The 19,931-nt window shown below is 45.5% G+C and overlaps 1 protein-coding gene across 2 annotated transcripts; it reads left to right on the top strand.

Moving 5' to 3' along the window:
• Nucleotides 1-569: 569 nt before the first annotated feature.
• Nucleotides 570-18,523, top strand: Gsdmc (gasdermin C). 2 transcript variants are annotated; one of them, XM_058585725.1, is made up of 15 exons: nucleotides 570-877; nucleotides 6,027-6,241; nucleotides 6,868-7,051; nucleotides 9,395-9,563; nucleotides 11,726-11,837; nucleotides 13,901-13,948; nucleotides 14,360-14,404; nucleotides 14,613-14,642; nucleotides 14,931-14,957; nucleotides 15,074-15,100; nucleotides 15,697-15,777; nucleotides 15,897-16,036; nucleotides 16,363-16,492; nucleotides 17,159-17,232; nucleotides 17,767-18,523. In XM_058585725.1, the coding sequence occupies exons 2-15, from the start codon at nucleotides 6,031-6,033 to the stop codon at nucleotides 18,004-18,006; spliced, it is 1,518 nt and encodes a 505-aa protein (XP_058441708.1). In that variant the 5' UTR covers nucleotides 570-877; nucleotides 6,027-6,030; the 3' UTR covers nucleotides 18,007-18,523. The 2 variants fall into 2 exon arrangements, with proteins under 2 accessions (XP_058441708.1, XP_058441709.1); XM_058585726.1 differs by lacking the exon at nucleotides 15,074-15,100.
• The last annotated feature ends 1,408 nt before the right edge of the window (nucleotides 18,524-19,931 follow it).

Below are 19,931 nucleotides of genomic sequence, written 5' to 3'. Positions count from 1 at the left end.
AGAAGATTTGTGAGTCTCAGCCCTTGAAGAAAGGCTAAGGATGCAGGTCCTCCCACCTTCCCCATGTGGCTCCATTGGTAAAGCTCCCTTTCTGCTTTTCTCCATTGCGTTTTTCTATTTGGTATTTGGGGCTAGTGGCTGAATCTGATTTCTTGGATCCCCAGAATGAGGCCTCCAGCCTAGGACTTTGGAAACAATTTATCTTTAAAATAAAGACTATTGCAAGGTTGGACTACATAATTATATGCTGGACCTGACACAGAGAAGGTGTTAAGAAAATTCCTGGTGTCCCCAACTCTACCTATGGGCAGTTCGAAGACTCTCCCCGGGGCCCTGGCAAGGGTCCCCACCCTTCCCAAGGAGGGACCTTTCTTGCTGTCCCACAGTCTTCTGTTACAGTCAGCAATCTGAGAGTGGGATATGAGCCAAATGAGTTGATTCAGCCTGAGTCCTAGGGAATCTATAAGTCAAGGACTTGTTCAGCTGGTTTTTGTATAAAGAAAGGGGCACACCTCTGTCTACCCTGAGCTAGAAAAGCCTCACCATTTTGTAATCAAATGCTACCTGATTCTGTTCCAAAGAGGAGTTCTGGCTGGAGAGGACTTGAGAGCCAAGATTCTATGATTCATGGACTCAGTTCCAGACCTGGTGTCCTGGAAAAGAGGAGGGTCCTCCGTTTGCTCACCTTTTGCCAGAATCCTTCCCTGGAAGTTGAATCAGAGACACGTGGGTTGGAAACAAGCACAGAGAGGAGAATCACATTGGTCTGGTCTCTGGGATTGCTGACTGATTTGGCTTGACATCAGAAGGTCTGAAGGCTCAACAGACCCCACTCAATTGAGTTCTTTCTCTACAGAACAATACAATACACAATCTGGTAAGTGCTCACGGGGAACAGGGAACAAGTAAGAAGAGGAGAAGACAGGAATGTCCAGATGGGCTTATGAAATGGGTTGAGAATTTTTCCTACATGTTTTGACCTGCAAGGAAGGTAGCACTTCTTCCTTAAGCGCTCCTTAAGAGAATTAATGGAGAATTCCTGAGAGTGTAGAGGCCATGGGATGTATCTGTGATACGTCTTTGTCCAGGTCCGGTTTTGGAGACTTTGCTTTTGTTCTTGGTATTCTCTGTTGTCATTGACCTTTTCCACGGCCCAACCCAGACCGAACTGAACCAATCACATCAGGGTTGTTACACATATCATTGAAAGTTCTGCCTCTTTGGTACTGAACATATTCAGCATGTTCAAAAACCCAATTCTTTGTAGCCAGAAATCCTGTGCTTATTTACTCAGAAGGAAGCAATTGAAGTAGGTCCCTTTCATTCAGTGTGGTATACCCAGTGCTGTCACACTTTGCCCTACCTGACTATGAAACATTCGTGTTTGTGGCTTCATCTCAAGGTCTCCACTCCCACCTCTATGCCCAACCATTTTTCTTTCCAGGGTAGTTTTCTACTGTGAGGGCCAATCTGTGTAACTGTCTGTTTTACTCTTCTCTTGGATCTCAAAAATCAATGTGACCAAATAGGAATTCATCTTCCTCCTCTATAATCATGTCTCCTAACAGAGTTCTTTTCTATTACTTAAGAAAATGGCACACCACCCTTCCTATTACCCATGCCAGAAATTCAGAAACCCCCTTTGTGTCCCCCCCTCTTCCTCACCACCCATGTCAAAGCCGTCATCAATTCCTTTTGATTTTATGGAACTTCTCTGTCATCATCCAAGGCTAAGGTGCCAATAGCTTTCTCTTGAACATGGCTAGAAGTAGCCTGAGAATTAATTTATGCTTGTCCACTGTTGACCCTTCCATAATGAGTGAGTTTTCTGAATCACAAATCCATTTAGGTTCCTTTCTTCTTTAGTTATGTACTCTTTTTCTCTTTTGGTGGTATGGTCAGCCCTCCATAGCCATAGATAGGGCATCTGTGGATTTAACCAACCACAGGTTGAAAATATTTAGAAAAAAAAAATTACTTCTGTATGTGTACAGATTTTTAAATTGTTGGTATTCCCGAAACTCTGCAACAAACACTATTCACATAGCATTCAAATTTAAAGTATATGGGAGAATATATGTAGGTTATATGCAAATACTGTAGCATTTTAATATCCGGGACTTAAGCATCTTCAGGTTTTGGTATCTGCAGGGGGGTCCTGGAACCAACTCCCCAGGGGTACTGGGGATAACTATATTCAGGAACACAATTTCTAACTAAAAGAGCTGCCAATTTTATTTTTGCATTTCACAATACAAATGTAAACTTCACTTTTTCTGTCCATCTTTTCCCCTCCAAAATAATTATTTGATAGGAAGAAGGGAGCTAGTCTTCATTGTTATGCTTTTAGGAAGCACCCAGAGTTACAGCACCACCATCTCCTGGTGAAGTAGAAAAAGTACTGTGACTCTTATATAAAGAGTCTACCCTTACTGTCTGATTGAGTCATTCCTGGCTATATGGGAACTATCATGGGACAAGAAGTTCTCATCATTGGAGGCCCTTGCCTCATTTTGACGTGTGGCCTCCCACAGGGACCTCATTCCAGAGGTTGGTCCCACTGGCATCATCCCAGGAGAAGAAGACCATCACTGTCCTCTTGGGAGGGCTTTCCCATGGGGTGCTGGCATCATACCAGATGAGGAGGAATTGGTGGACCGGGAGGAAGTTGGATCATTGCCTCTTTTGGAGGAGATACAGAGGCTAGAGTAGGAGGTGTCCTGCTCTGTTGAATGCAGCTATTGTTTTGTCTACCAGCCATCTCTTCCATCAATTTCTTTTTTTTTTAAATTTTTTATTGGTTGTTCAAAACATTACAAAGCTCTTGACATATCATATTTCATACATTAGATTCAAGTGGGTTATGAACTCCCATTTTTACCCCAAATACAGATTGCAGAATCACATCGGTTACACATCCATATTTTTACATAATGCCATATTAGTAACATAGGAGACTTCCAACATTCCCTTTGTGTTTCCTTATCCAGTAGTGTGTCTTTCTCACAGATGACGAGTCATAGGTAGGGTCTGCATCTGGATAGTTACAATAAAACTTGGGCATGTTGTACTCTGGACAGTTGGCCACTTGGTTCCATGTTGTCCACATATGACTCACATTTAATTTTTAAAAATTATTGTATCAAGCAACTTAGTAGTACAGTATTTTTTTTTATTATTAATTTACAATGTAATGGAGGTGGTTGCAGTGGTACCTGCTTATAATCCCAGCTACTCAGGAGGTTGAGGCAGGAGGATCCCAAGTTTGAAGTCAGCCTCCGCAAGAGAGCCTCTTTCAAAAAATAAGAAGGACTGGGGATATAGCTCAGTGGTAGTACACTCCTAGGCTCAATCCCTAGTCTGTCCCCTCTAAATTTTATGGAATTGTTATAAACATATAATATGAGTAATATTGATTCTTGATATTTGTGGAGGTTTGCTTTATGACATTTTTCTGTTTTGTGAAAAATTTTCAATGCATGAATATAATGAGCAGTCTCCTCATCAGGGTATGCAGTTCTTTATAAGCCCATTATATTGTGTTATCTGTAATGTTCATATTTTCTGTATCTTTGTGTTCTTAATGAACTAATTATTAGGTTCTGTATAACAATATTCGTTCTTAAGTTTTTGAGGTTAGATTATGAGATTCACCCATGCTTTGAGTTGTTAAGTTCTTGTTAATAGAAAGTTATTGGGTCCCTTTCATTCATGGTGTCAGTCATGATTTATAGCTACTTATGCATTTATCAGTGAGGTCATTTGGTAAATATCTGTCTTTATCAGTGTACTATGCCCCAACAGACCAGAGACCATAGGAACATGTTCTCAAGGCAGGGCCCTAGCATCTAAGATACTTGTAAAAACTTCACTGACTAAGTGAGCAAATAAGTGATTGAGCAAATCAATTAACATATCAGTTTTCTTTAGGGAATACAGGCTTAAGCACTACTTCTTGGTTTAATGGCTGATGGAGATCCTGGGTTTGTTGAAATTGCAAGAATTTGAAAGCAGCTCAAGAGCGTGGCCCTGTTTTGTTTTGTTTTCTTTCTTTTCTTTTTGGAAGGGCGGGGCGGTATTGGGGATTGAACCCAGGGTGCTTTACCACTGAGTTACATCCCTAGTCCTTTTTATGTTTTATTTTGAGACAGGGTCTTGCTAAATTGGTGAGGCTGGCCTTGAACTTGTGATCCTCCTACCTCAGCCTTCTGAGTCACTGGGATTACAGGCATGTGCCACCTGTGCCTGGCTGAACAGGCCCTGTTTGATGGCTACATGTGCAAGGCATCATGACACTTTGTAAAAGTGATTGACTTTATGGTATTTATAGAGAAACCTTATCCACTAGGAACAACAGTACAAGCTTCCAGGTTGTACTATTTAAGCATCCCCTGCCTATCTTCATGTGCCCATACTGTGTGCTGTTTCTCTTCCAGCAGGTTTGTATAAAATCTTGACAGGCTCCAGTTTGGCAGCCCTGAACACAGGCAGTTCACACCCATACACAGCAGCCCTCCAGCTGGTGGGTGAAGTCGGACAATTTGCCTGGCTTGGTGTTCACTAGGGAGGCTTAAGAAAGGCCATAGGTTAGCCTTTTGGAAGGGAAGTCTTCTTCCTGTACCTCTCACACAGCAGCCAGGTGCTCAGCAGTCCCCTTTTACCCCGGCAAGAACTCATCTCTGCTAGAGAGTTGCTTAAACAAAATTGGGACCTTCCCAGCCACTATCAGGCACTTGTGTCTGCCTGTTCTTCCTTGTGCACATCTGACAGGCACCTAAATCTCTCTGTGAAGATTTCAAATCACCATGTAAAACTTTTCTGCAAGGCATATTAAGACCCATTTATTCCCCTGTTCAAGATCCAAAGGAGCCCCTTAAGAAAACCCGGCTCGTCCTCACCAGTACACTAAATGCACCCAGAGTGGCACATGTATGATTTACCCTCCAGAGTTTTCCAGACCAGCCCCCGTTTACTTGCTCTGACTCATGGTTCCTTATCTTACCTTCCCTCCTTCTTCAACACCCGCCACCCCTTGCTCCCCTTGACTCAACCTCACTTTCTTCAAACAACCCATGTCAGAAATGTTCTCCTGATGTACACACAGCACTTTCCTGAGCCATTCTGGGGGTGAGAGCTATGAGTGCTCATGGAGGCCACCTTGCCAACCCACCCCTTTTGTAGATGTCATCTCTACCTGTGGCACAGACTGGGATCTGATCCCTTCTCATTGTTGGGAGTGCTATGACTTGGTCCAATCCACTCCCAACTCTCACCTGGGTTATTGCAAAACCATCCCAACTAGACCCTCCACTTCTGCCCCTCCTGTCTCACTGCAGTTATCGCCAGCCCAGCAACCGCAAGCACCTTGTCAGAAATGCCCCAGAGGTGTGAGCTCAAAGCCCTCTAATGGCTCCTGATCTTGCTACAAGTGAAAGACAGAGATGACACTGACCAACCAGGGCCTGAGCCAGCTTGCAGCAGTGTCTGCTGCCTCACCTTTCTTTTTGCACCCCCCTTATTCAGGCATGGGTTGTTTCAGAGTCTTTGCACTTGCCGATTTCTCTACCTGGAATACTTTTTTCACGTATGTTCATTGTTAATACCCACCCCTTCTAAATTTCTGTCCAAATGTCACTTGTCAATGAGGCCTTCTCTGCAAAATCTGTAAAATGACCAAGGCCATCTCAGCTCTTCCATTACCCATGTCTACTTAACCTAAGCCCAACCACCCCTCTGCGCTGTCATTTGAAGATAAAATTGAGCCCTTCCTCTTCCTGTCCTTTGGGATCCCTGGGTTACAGATGGAGGTGGACCAGGATTTCCTACCACAGCTATGAGGGGAAGCAAACTTCTCAGGAGTGCTTCTGTCAGAAGCCTGGCCTGTCTTCAGAGCAGAGAAGTTGAGGGAGCTCTGAGCTAGTTACCCCAGGAAGTGAAGACCTGATTGTCTCATGTGCAGGTTCTCTCCTTTATGAAAAGCAGTCGGGTTCAGGGAGAGGTAACTGCTCTCTTCTCTCTGCTCCCAGCAACATGCCCTCCATATTCGAGCGTGTTAGCAAGAAGATGGTCAAAAACTTTGGAGGCAAAGACCTGAGGCCTGTCAAATCCCTGTTGGATGCCACCCATTTCCGTCAGTTTAGTATTTTGCGGAAGAACCCTCAGTCCCAGTTTTGGGAACAGCCTGACATTCCAGTTGAGTACTCCCTCATGGACATCCTGGCATCGGGTTCCTCAGTCCCAGGTACGTTGGCCAGGGGCCAAGGCTTCAGGTGTGAAGAACAAACGTTCTTAAACAGAAGGAGAGCAACATCCAAGAATCCTGGAGACGCCTCACTAGGTCCATCTCTGCTTCCTCTCACCTTAAGAAAAGGGCAAGGAACATTATTTGAGAATCAACTAATTATCTGGAACCAGGCATTCATCAGGTCATAGAATGCTCATAAGGGCCTCTTGAGGTGGAGATATCATCCCCATTTTGTGTAAGAGTTTGAAGTTTATAAAATAATTCATTTAAAGTTACATAGCTGGGCACTGGAAGAAGTAGGATCCAGACAGGTCATTCCGTCCCCAAATCCTAAACATTTTCTAAATTTGGGAAAGAGAGTTCCCAGGGTCTTCTGGACACTGAACAAGTGATGGCACCATTTCTTAGGGTTAAGACTGTCCCTGTTGTGTATCGCTGGAGTCAAACATTTGCCCTCCAAGGTAGTCTACTCTTCAAACATTAATTGATGGGTTAGTGTCTTGATTGAGAGGTTTTAATAAGTAGAGGTGTTGGGGCAGAATTGGCCTCAATTTTCCCTTCCCACACCCAGCTCTTCCGTAGTGAATTCTTGGCTAAACCTCTGGTCATTTTTCTCTTTCCAGAAGTGGAAGTGACAAGACCATTCTTCTTCAGTGACACTGTGATCCAGAAATGGAAGGCAGGTGTGAGTGTCAGTGCTGGGGTAGATGGGAGTGCAACAGGGGAGTTCACTCAGTCCCGTGGATCCACCCTTGAGTTCCAGAAGGTTACCGTCCCATCCCGAAACCTGGAAAGCCTTCAAAACAGGTGAGGCACCTGGAGAGGAAGGGGTGGGACATTACTATCCCAGCAGTGTCTTCTTGCAAGCAAGAGGCATTTACCAGGCCTTGTTGTCCCCCCCAACAAAATGAGGAGCGGACATCTTAGACTGGTCCATTCCTCTTGGGTACCCATTCCTTCCTTCCTTCCTTCAGCCAGGAGCTATCCTTCCCCAGTCAGTACTCAGTGGAGCAGTGTTTACCCATGACTGCTTTACCCAGGACTGTAGCTGGGACAGAGAACAGGACAAACCCACGTCCCTGTCCTGGGGCAACTTGTGCTTAGTGGAGACAGGGATGGGTAGATAATGGGGAAAGAAGCAAAACAAATAAATTAATGAAGTATGATTAAAATGAGACAGACTCTGGAACTCTCTAAATAATATCTCAAAGTCTTGGGATTTATTTTGTTATTTTTTTCTAATTCTCTTGTGGTATAATTGAGAACTGGAATTGTGTAAATTAAAAATAATTTTTTTTGTAGTTGTGTATGGACAGAATGCTTTTATTTTATTTATTTTTATGGGATACTGAGGATTGAACCTAATGCCTCACACATGCTAGGCAAGCATTCTGCCCCTGAGCTACAGTCCCAGCCTGGAATTGTATAAATTTTTAAAAATTCTAGTTGTTATTTTTAGTTATGCATGACAGTGGAGTGTATTTTGACATTTTATATATACATGGAGTATTAACTTCCTATTCTTGCAGTTATACATGATGTAGAGTCACACTGACTGTGTACTCATATATGAACACAGGAAAGTTGAATCCAATTCATTCTGCTGTCTTTCCTATTCCCATTCTCCCTCCCTTCCCTTCTTTCTCCTTTGTCTAACCCAATGAAGTTCTATTCTTTCCTCCCCCCTTATTATGTGTTTGCATTCACATATCAGAGAGAGTACTTGACCTTTTGGTTTTGGGGATTGACTTATTTTGATTAGCATGATAGTCTCCAGTTCTATCCATTTACTGGCAAATGCCATGATTTCATTCTTCTTTATGGCTGAGTAACATTTCATTACACACACACACACACAAACAAACACACATTACATTTTCTTTATCCATTCATCTGTTGAAGGGCACCTAGGTTGAGTTGAGCCACTCCAAACATTGATGTGGTCATATCACTGTATTATCTTATTTTAAGTCCTTTGTGTATATGCCGAGGACTGGGACACCTGGGTTGAATAGTGGTTCCATTCCAAGTTTTCTGAGGAATCTCCATACTGCTTTCCAGAGTGGTTGCACTAATTTTCAGTTCCTTTTCCCCACATCCTTGCCTCCCTGCCAACATGTATTGTTACTTGTATTTTTGATAATTGCCATTCTGATCGGAGTGAGATGACATCTCAGTGTAGTGGTTTATTCATTTATTTATTTTTGGTACTGGGGATTGAACCCAGGGGTGCTTAAGCACTGAGCCACATTCCCAGCCTTTTTTTTTTTAAGTTTAGAGACAGGGTCTCACTGAGTGGCTTAGGTCCTTGGTAAGTTCCTGAGTCAGGCTTTGAACTTGCGATCCTCCTGCCTTAGCCTTCTAACCCCATCAGAGGCATGAGCTCCTCCACCTGGCTCCCAGTGTAGTTTTAATTTGAATTTCTCTAATTGCTAGAGATGTTGAACGTTGTTTCATGTATTTGTTGACCAATCACATTTCTTCTTCTGTGAAGTGTCTGATCAAGTTCCTTTGCCCATTTGTTGATTGGGTTGTTTGGTTTTTTGAGTTCTTTATATACCTGGAGATTAATGCTCTAGTAATTCGGGTGGCAAAGATTTCCTTCCATTCTGTAGGCTCCCTCTTCATTTTACTGATTGTCTCCTTTGCTGTGAAGAAGCTTTTCAGTTTAATACCATCTCATTTATTGATTCTTGATTTTGCTTCTTGTGCTTTATCTACCTGCTCCATATCTCACCCTGATTTTGTCTCTGGACATTTCAGAGTGAACACTTAACTTTGAAAATAGGATCTTCTCAGGACTGGTCTCGACCATCTGGACCTTATCTACTTCTAGCTTTCTGAGAGACCCTCGGGCTGGAAATTGATAAATGGCCCCTTATTAGGATCAGTGTAATTTAGTACAATGCAGATGCTCTTCACAGTGTGTACCACCTAAAAATGGAGTGGCCTTTATCCTGCACATCAGAAAAGGTGTTCTGTGCCCTGGGCACCTTAACCTCACGGTCCAGCATCTTCCTGCCACTGAGCACTCACCTGTCAAAGTTCAAAGGCATGTACCCCTCTGGGTTTTGAGGAGAAGGGTAACCCAGAGTGCCCTGAGAGGCATCGCTTTCTCACTCTGACCACTTACCTCACTTAAATCCCCAGCAAACTGTTGGATCCAGAACCATCCTTTTTGAAGCATTGCCGGGAGAGAGGGGACAACCTGTACGTGGTGACAGAGGTTGTTGAACTGACCAACAGTACTACACTGCATGACAAGAGTAGTGTGAATACTTTGGGAAAGTTGTCTGGCTCTTGGAATACTTTAATTAAGGTATGGCATGGGGACACCAAGAGTATGCCATCTAGCCACTACATCCTCATCTCCCAGGGTCTCTGGGGGGACGACGATTTTCTTCATCTTATATGCCAGCGTATCCTGAGACTATATTATAACGTCTTAATTTACAATGCTTTACATTAGGGGATGTATGTTATTGATGAGATTAGAAATGGATTTAATTATTGTTACTATGTTGTGTCTTGGGTAAATAGTGAGTTTTGCTGAATCAAATGTGAGCCTTGTGTACATATCCAGTTTTATGACTGGAGGAAACAGGAACATTAAAAGCAAACCTCAGCTGTTAAAGTAACCTAAGTTCTATGATGACCTGTTTGTTCGTCATCTTTTCGTCTCTATGAGTGAAATACCTGAGAAGAACTGGATAGAGGAGGAAAGATTCATTTTGACTCATGGTTTCGGAGGTCTCAGTCCATGGTCTATTGACTTCATTGTAGAAACATTATGGCAGAAGGGCATGGTGGTGCTCAGCCCATGGCAGCTGGGAAGAGAGGAGGGGTGGGAGAGAGAGAGGGAGAGAAAGAAGAAAGAGGAGGAGAGAGAGAAGAGAGAAAAGAAAAGAGAGGGAAGATGAACTCTTCCAGAGCACGCTTCTGATGACTTACTCCCTCCAGCTAGGTCCCTCCTCCCACAATCCATCCAGCTCCAGTGGATTTTGGATTAATCCATCAGAGCCACCATGATCCAATCATTGCCCATCAGACCTCTGATCATTGCTGCATTGGGGACCATACTTCTAACACACACTGGTTTATCAGCTTTCTTGCTGCTGTGATAAAAAGACCAACCATAGTAACTGTAAAGGCGGAAACATTTGGTTGAGGGCTCATGGTTTCAGAGGTCTCAATCCATAGACAGCAGGCTCCATTCCTCAGGGCTCAAGGTGAGGCCGAACATGATGGAGGAAGAGTGTGGTGGAGGGAAATGGCTCACATAAAGACCAGAAGCAGAGAATGACTCCACTCATCCTCATATAAAATGTGTACCCTAAAGCCATGCCCCCAATGCCCATTTCCTCCAGCCATACCCCACACACCTTCAGTTACCACTTAGTTAATACTTATTAAGGGATTAATTTATTGATTGGGTTAAGGCTCTCACAATCTTAACATTTCTCGTCTGAACATTCTTGCATTATCTCACATAGGAGCTTTTGGGAGACACCTCATGTTCAAACCATAAGACATTACAAATCTAAACCATGACAACCAATAAGAAATATTTTAAGGAGTAAGATGCAAATGTCTTTAAGAAATGTGATTTACATGATTCACTTACAATAACCAAAAAAAATTTTAAATTAATTTAAGTAAATTTATTTGTAACTTATTCAGATCAAGTATGGACATGTAAAATTCGTGTCTCATCATGTGCTTTTATATACAATATATTTCTGTGTAGTTAGTCTTCACTTAAGAACTTCATAAACTAAAGGAAAAAACTGAAACTGAGATATGCACAAACTTTCCCAAGGCCAGTGAATTATTCCTGGAGGAAACTCAAGCTCCATCCAAGTCCATTGGGTCAGCATAGATCCACATCACAAAATACAAGTGTAGATTTTCAGGATGCTTACCTCAAAAAGAAAATTGTACACGTTTCTAAAAAGGAAAAAAAAGAGTCATATTTCAAGGAATTTCTGCCTAGAATTCTATGTCCAGTCAAATATCACTCAAACGTGAGAGTTAAAATAAAGAGGTCTTTAGGTGTGCAAAGTCTTAAAGCATGTATCCCCATCTTCCCTGGAGAGATGGAGTAATGAGGTGGAGAAGACACAGGGGCATCACATTAAGTGATAAAAGTAAAATCTGAAATGAGAAGCCGTGTCCCTGTGGTCTGTGGTCTTCTACAGTGTTGGGATTCATACACCTAATTTGGAAAAACTATAATATTGCAACATGACAACTGGAAAATGTGTAGGTAAAGCTGGACAGAAGAAGGAGAAGCCAGTGGTAATGGGAAATAGGACCTGGAGGAATGACAGAGTGGGGTCTGCTGTTTTTCTCATGAGCTTTCTAGATGTATTTGACTTTAAAACTACAAGCATGCATTGCTGTGATGAAAAGGAAACAGGATTTTTAACTGTGCTGTGAGGCAGAGAGATGTAAGCTTCTAGGTATGTTTTCTCTCTCCAGGGTGAAGTCCAGGGAGAGATTGTCAAGGATGGAGCTATGACACTGACGATCCCCCAGGGCACAGTGATGGCCTATAAGAAGAAGCAGCTGGTCATCAAAGGGAACGGCGTCAGTGAGTAGAAACCCGGGAGGCACCTGGGGTGGGGTAGGGTGGCCCTGCTCCTCCTGAGGAGAGAAACAGAAGAGAGGCCACTAACATGCCACCTCTGCTGCTTTCCCAGTCCAGGGGAAGGATGAGCAACATTCGTCACTGTCTGGGCACACACATGTCCCCCTACCCACAGCCACCTACAAGCATGGCCTGCTGAAACTTTGCTAAGGGTAGATGCTGAGACGTCTCCTTCATGTGAAGGAACCAACTTGGAGTGTCCACTTGGAGGTGCCCTGAGCACGGGCAAAGCCAGGCTGCAATCCCAACCATCTCATCATGCAAGGTCCTGCCTCTCTCAGAAGCTCAGCAGAGGGAGCCCCAGAGCCCTTCAGGTTACCCATGAACCCACATCAAAACCCCCAAAGATAGTGAAGACACAAACACAAACAAGGACAGACCCAAGGCCCTGACAGCCCCATGCAGGATATTATCTACATCTTTCCCTCTGTCACCATCCTCCAAACACACAGTCCCCAACACACACCTTGGGGCTGGATACCATGTGCGCAGATGGTCAGGGTCAGTTAAGTACCTGGGCATGATGTACGTGCTGGGGATAGGACCAACCGTCCTTCTGATGTGGAGTCCCAGCTGGAGGGCAGTCGACTCAGCTGGGGCTGGGCTGCAGGACAGGAGGGGACGTCCTCACCATGAGCACACTCCCGTGTTCTCCTGCAGTGTCCTCACTGCTGATCCTGGCCAAGGGAGGGTCCTGGTGCCAGGGAGGGTACAACAGAGGGCCGCTGGACTTTTCACTCCTGTGTGGACCCTGGCTTCTGGAGAAAGACCATCCATACCTAACCACCTCTCTACTGAGGTGTAGAGGTGGGATGAGAGAAATTTTAGAGATGCCCACTAAGGGCACTAGGAGATGGCAGTGCTATTATTAAAGATCACAGTGATTAACAAAGTGCTTTTCATTTAGGGAAGGAAAGAAAAAGAGCACTATTTTAAAAAATATTAACAACAAACAAAACAAAAATACATAGTCTGAATATAGGAGACCCCATCGGGCATGGGGTTGTAGTATCCAGAGAGAACCAAGACCATGTTCACTGGTGGCTGAAGTCTGGTGAATTCTGGTGGATAAACTGCATGACTGAGGAGTGGATGCGAGGGAGACAGTGCAGACACAGCACAGATGACCCCTTAGGGAAGCTTTCTGTAGGGGAAAGTGGGTGACAGGAAGCCACAAAGACGGAGCATGGTAATGTGGATCCTGAGATGGCTTGGGCTTGTTGTCAGGCCAGGGAAGAGGCTGTTGAACTCAAGGGGCCGAAGATGATTGGTGTCAGTCATGTTGCTGGATGTTGATTCTTTGTGTCAGCTTGGCTGAGAAGGTCCTGATTCCATTTTACAGTTGAGATGAGAAGACTAGCACTCAGGAGAATTCTAATTTTCTCTGAAGTTACTAGCCTGTGGTGTGGCAAAGTACTACACTGTTCTGCACATAATATTCCTGTTTGTTATGTAAATTTATTTATCTTGCGATTTATCTTGTAAACCAAGCCCTGCCTGCCAGTTCCCTTCAATTGGGCCTGCGTTGTCAGTGGATTTCCCCTGTTGCCCTCTAGTGGTCAGGGTGTGACTGGCAGGCACTGAGGAGCTCAGCGGCGTCTGATTCCATGGATCACATTCTCCAGCACCTGGGATACTGTTCTTCATAAGCTGTTCTCCTAGTTTGGTGTTAGGCAAGTTTCAGACCTCAGTACATTTCTATATATGAAACATGAAACCACCCAAGATTGCAAGGTTGGGAATTGATAAGTAAGGTCAGCACTGTGAGGAAAGATTGACAAAGAGACAGTCCCTTGGGCAGGCAGGAGAAAGCCAGTCCCCTTGACCTGGAGAAGAGAGTTTTTTGTTGGAGGCATAAGGATTCCTCAAGGTTTCATCCAAGGATCTGATTCATAAGACCCAGAGGCTTGGTTGACGAACATCCCAAGTGGTGAATCCATGGGTCCCCAGGCTCCAGGTACAAGGTGTGGGACCCAGCTCTCCTGACTGGATGCTTTTCCATTCAGCCTTTCTTCTCATCTCCACGGATGCTAAGCAGAAAACCTTTCAAGATGGTGAGTCCAGAGCCTGGCAGATTCTCTGCCTAGAACTTGGGCCCTGGTGAGTCCTGACCCCCTTTGGATATTGCATGAGCCCACTCCACCCCCCACTGGGGCCAGTCATTAAAAAACCTTCCCCCCTAACCATCCACATTCCCTGTCTTGGACCTGGCCAAGACCTGGGGCCAGGGAGACCAGCTTTTCTCCTCTGAACACCGGGATAGGTGTGAGTGTGATGGGGGTGGGGTCTGCCTGGGAATCCATTTCTCTGGAGGAACTTCTCAATTGAAGCAGTGGTATGAGGTGAGAAAAAGAGAAAGGAGGGAGGAGTTGGAGAGGTGAGAGGTGGAGCAAAAGAGGCAGAAGAGAGAAGAGGGGAGTGGGGGTACTGGCTCTTGGTGAGTGAACACTTTCTCTCTTTTCCAGAGTTACTTAAATTACAGGGTTGTTCAAGAACACTTTTCGAATCAGGTAGGTGAACCTGATGCCTCTCTGGGCCACTCTGCACAACAGAAACCCAACTACCCGATTGCCTTTGCTGCCAATCCCCCCGGCGTGGGCATCTGGCCCTGTGGGCAGGGGGCGGAGCAGTGAAGAAGAGGGAGTGAGGGGAAGTAGAGGCAGGATTTGGAGAAAACAAGTCTTTGGGACTAACTCTTGGGTTACATTCTCTTTCTAGGCCAGCCTGTACTCTCCAGCCTTTCTATAGGTGAGTGTAGGTGAGGGTGTGTGCTGGAGGCGAAGGTGGGAATCCCAACCTGCAGGTAGCAGGCCTGAGGGTAGATTGCCCCTGACTTGGTTGTCACTATTCTCTGCCCTCCCCGGGTCCTGTGGATGAGAAGGGTCCAGGAGGGCCAACATGGTGAAGGGAAGGACCAGGATGGGGTCACCAAGAGGTTAACCAGGACAGGGGAGACAGCGGGTGGGCAGACCCTCCAATGAGCCTCAAGCAAATTTGAGGGTGAAGAAAAATGATCACTTGTGATTCAATTCCTAGGAAGAATAAAGGAACATTATTCGCAAGGTGAGTGTTTATTAAGAGGGTTTCTGGGTGGGAGACAGCAGGTGGGTAGACCCTCCAATGAGCCTCAAGCAAATTTGAGGGTGAAGAAAAATGATCACTTGTGATTCACTTCCTAGGGAGAATAGAGGAACCTTTTTGGCAAGGTGAGTGTTTATTAAGGGGAATCTGGGGTTTCTGGGTGGGAGAGTAAAGGCCAAGGTAAAGAAGCCAGTCCCAAATTAGAGTTTCCTTGCAACTGAGAAAAAAAATTTACTCCCAAATGACCACTTTGGTTAGCTCCACTCATTCATTCATGCACGCGGTCACCATTTGTTGAGGACTTATTGCCCAGCAGGCTTTACAGAATGCCCAGCTCTTTGGAGATTCCACTGAGGAGATCTCTCACTCTCAGTAAGTCACCTTGAAGCTCCCTGAAGCCCCCTGGGGAAATCAGCCCCCAATATCTACCATTGATCAATTCTTTATGCATGTTGAAGGTACTGGCACAACTGCATAATAAAGGTAGACCCTGTGTGCTTAGTGCTTTAGAAACACAAACTCATTTAATCCTTGCCATATCCCCATTTAACAGATATGGAAACTGATCTCAGAATACCTGAGATTTTTCTCTCTAGAGCCCAACACTGGATTTCATAGTATCCCTGAACTGTCCCAGAAATAGCCACTTGGTCTTTTCCTCCAACTTGCAATGACTGTTTTGAGAATGTCTACATCTGCTCTCAATATGCTGTTCTTTCAGAGCCTGGGATCAGTCATCGTTCCAGCCTCATTATAGTCCCATCCCTGGAGCCCAAGCAAGCCAATAGCAGAGGCGCTTTTGGTCAGTAGCTGAAAAGGATAGAGGTGTTTAGCTGATTTTGGTGGGAAGGGCCGTCATCCCAGGGAGGTTCTAACTAAAGATTGTTCCCACTTTTTGGTTGGTGTTGATGCGGAGGGCAGATTTCCAGCATCTACAAGAGGAGGTTTTCCGGAAAACTGAGGCCCTGGCCCAGCTCTCAAAGGACATTCAGGGTGTCGTGTTCTACAATATCCTGCCCATGCTCGGGGACAGAGGAGCTCTGCAGGACCTGATGGATGTGGTGAGGATGTCCCACAGCTTCCTGGGGCTGTCAGAGCTGTCGGGGGGACATGTAGGACATATGGGCACCGATATACCTGAAGGAGGAGGCGTGAGCAAGAGGCCAGGGAGTGAGGAGGATGTCAGAGTGGGGATTCTGGCCTAGGCACAGTGACCAGGGCCACAGGCAGCCTCCCCCATCTCTAGGGACCCTTGGAATCTGCTGGTGGAGATAGAGAGCCATCAGCCCACTCCTTGGTCATCACTGATGGACACAGGAGACACTGGCAGATCACACCACGATGATGTTATTACTGTTGTCATTAACAAGCCACCTGTCTCCTGTAGCTGGACTTGGACAGCTGGGATCATTTGAAAGGCCCTGGCAGCATAATCCTAAATAAACTGCGACAGGGCTCAAGACCTCCGTGGGTTAAGCCACAGGACAGCATTCTTTACCTTCTTCAAGCCATGATGGGTAAGAGTGATTTGTGGGCAGAGTGGGAGAGGCACAGTTGGCCCCAGACCCTCTGAATGAACGCTTTAGGTGCCACTGCTCCAGAGTACTTCAGTTATCATGATCCTTTTCATCTACCCTCTCTCCAAGTTTAGGAGGGCCCAGTGTGACACTGACCAAGGACTAGAAAGTGACTGACTGTTGATCGTATAACTGATCCTTGAGGCAGAAGATCCCAACCTCCACCCTAAAACCCACACCCTGGATTATGCTGTTCAGTATCTTGGAGACATTCAAGAGTAGAAGGAGAGCTGGGCACGGTGGTGCACGCCTGTAATCCCAGCAATTTGGGAGATTGAGGCAGGAGGATCTCAAGCTCAAAGCCCACCTCAACAAATTAGTGAGGCCCTATGCAACTTAGTGAGACCCCCGCATCAAAATAAAAAAGTTAAAAAGTTAAAGTAAGAAAGAAAAAAATAAAAGAGGCTGAGGATATAGCTCAGTGGTAAAGCACCCTGGGTTAAATCCCTAGAGCCAAAAAAAAAAAAAAAAAATGGTAGAAGGAAGAACTTCAGCCGAGCAGGGTTTATTCTTCTACCTCAGCATTCCCCTCTCACTGGTCTCTAGTCCATGGTGAGAGAGTACCTGAACTCTGTCACTCTTCCTCCACATCTCTCCCTCCCCTAGTGCTGAGTGACACCCAACTTGAACTCCTGGCCCTGTCCATGGAGAAGAGGATTCTGCTCTGGCAACGAGAGTTGGTGAGAAATCCCCAGGGGCCAGCAGTCCAGGGAGGAGGGTGAAAGAAGGAGGGTAAGAATGGTTCTGAGGATTCTGAGAAAAGAGAGAGGGTTCATGTTTCCTCTGGAGGGGAGATGGGCACTTGGAAATCCCTGGCTACATTCTCCCTCTGGGAGCAGGCCTCTTGGGTCTGAGGTTATGTCAAGAGCAACTCTGTTTTCATGCCAAACCCACCAGTGGGCCCCAACAGGCCCAAAATATCCATATAGGAACTATGTGGCTTTATAATAAGGGGACGTGAGTAATCCACACCTTGATTTCACTACAAAGGCACCATTTCAAGCTGCTCTTTTCTTATAGTGTATACAAGTTCTGATTCATATTGCATGCACATATGTATGTACACCCATGCACACACATCTACAAATATTACTCCCTGGCTTGGCCCCAAAGCTCCTGATTCCATTGTTCTGCCTGGTCCCTGATGTTGGGATAGATGATTTCTCCCCCCATCTCCAAGGTTCGACTGTACAATCGGATAACTCTTCTTCTAGGTAAGGATCATCCTAGAGCCGAACTTCAAGTACCCGTGGAGCATCCCCTTCACCCTCCCCCCAGAGCTCCTCGCCCCACTCCAGGGTGAGGGCTTGGCCATCACCTATGGTTTGCTGGAGGAGTGTGGCCTGAAGATGGAGCTGAGTAGCCCCAGGTCAACCTGGGATCTGGAGGCCAAGATGCCCCTGTCTGCCCTCTATGGGACTCTGTCATTGCTGCAGCAGCTGGCAGAGGCCTAAGCCCTCCCTGTGCCCGTCCTTGGTGGGCTTGGGAGACAGTGCTGTGCCTCTTTGCTTTTCCAGGTGGGGTAGAGACAGGGGTCTGCAGAGACTCAAGGGGATGTTCTCGGGTGATGAGAATATGCTCTCCCTTGGCATGGGCTCATGTAACTGTCAAAGCTCCTCAGTAAAGCAAAGCTCTGAGGTGACACTTTGGGAAGTGATTGGATGATGTGGGCTCTGGCCTCTCCAGTGGATTAATTCATCCAGCAGACCACGGGGAGATGGCTGAACCTGTAGGCAGGTGGGGCATGGCTGGAGGAAGTAAGTCACTGCAGGCCTGCTCTTGGGGACCATATCTTGTCTTGGGCCCCTTCCTCTCTGTCTGCTTCTTGGGTTACATGAGCTGAGCAGCTCTCCTCTACCATACCCTTCTGCCATGATGTACTGTTTTACCTCAGGCCTAGAGCAATGGGACCAGCTGACTATGGATTCAAACCACCGAAACCGGAGCCAAAATAAATCTTTTCTCCTCAAAGTTGTTCCTATCGGTTTTTCGGTCACAGAGGCAAAAAGCCGACTAAGGCACTCTCTCCTCCTCGTCCCAGCCTCTAGTAACTGCTAGTCTACTATCAACTTCTGTGACGTCAGTCTCTGCCCAGTCTTCACAGGAACTTCTTCCTCATGGGCCTTTGTCTCTTTGTTTTTATGGGGATACCAGTCACATGGGTCACTCTAATGCAGGGTGACCTCTTTTCAACTTAATGCACTTGTAGAGATTCTTTTTCTAAATGAGATTACATCCTGAGGTTCTGGCTGGATGTAAATTTCTAGGTGAATGTACTGACTGCAGTCTTGGTGAATAAATGGTGTGGGTAGGAGAGACCTGAGGACACAGGGTGTCTCCATAGAAAGCCACTGAGAACCCTGTTGAGACACATGCACAGAGTTGGAACTGCTGCACTTTGGGCTTGCTAGCCACCAGTTAGGAGTCCTTCAGGGGCCAGAGCAACATGTTTAGATTTGCTCCAAGTGAAAGTCAAAGCCACTGGTGACTCTGGGTTGGAAGGGAGCAAGCAATGGATGGGTAGAACACGGAGGAAGGTTCTCTAATTGTTCAGCTTCTACATGGTATATTTTAAAAGTTTGGAGCTTGAAAGGTGAATGCTATGAAATCTATTTTAGATGGATTCTGGTCTCTATTTAATCACCTCTATGGAGGTAATTTGTTGGTGCTTAAGATCACAGCAATGTGGTTTGTATAAATGGCTGGCACTATTTTGTAATGAGTTCCTAACTTTGCCAGCAGATGGCAGCATTGTCCAACATTAAGACTCAAGGGTGGTGCCTGGCACTCTCCTTTAACTGAATGAAGGCATCTCTCTCCCACCCTCTGCTCCTCTGCCTCCCTCCTCCTCCTCCCTTCCTCCCCTCTCAGCTTCCTTCCTGCTGGGTTAATGTGGAGTGGGCTGGGAGACATGGGGCAACAACGGAGGGGTTCACATGGGTCTCTTCATATCTTCAGAATGGAATCTCCTCTTAGACACTACATTGATTGTATTAAATGGCTTCTTTAAAAAAAAAATCTCTGGAAGGCAAAACCTGAATTATGGGGAATTTGGAGCTATTTTTAATATTTCAGAAAAGCTATGACTTGGTAAAATGTCAACCGCTTACGCTGGGATTATTATGGATTCTGAGATAAACTGGGTTGTCTCATGCTGAGCAAAGTCCTGGGCTGGCTGGGAGTTTGAAATGTCTTTGAGTAAGCATGGAATTATTGTTTCTCAGTAAGTTCAGAGACAATTAAACTCTTTCAAAATATTGGAGCCTTGGTTGACACATAAGAAAGAGGGTGGTGGAAACCTGTATCTTCAGATCTGGGTGGGAATGTAGGATTACCTTTGAATATTAAATAGTTCTGATGGGAGAAGTGGGGACAGCAG

This window comes from Marmota monax, unplaced genomic scaffold (genome assembly GCF_021218885.2).
Source record: "Marmota monax isolate L192 unplaced genomic scaffold, Marmota_monax_Labrador192_F-V1.1 WCK01_AAM20220418_F8-fsc00003, whole genome shotgun sequence".
NCBI lineage: Eukaryota > Metazoa > Chordata > Mammalia > Rodentia > Sciuridae > Marmota > Marmota monax.
This window is presented reverse-complemented; position numbering and strand designations above follow the sequence as displayed.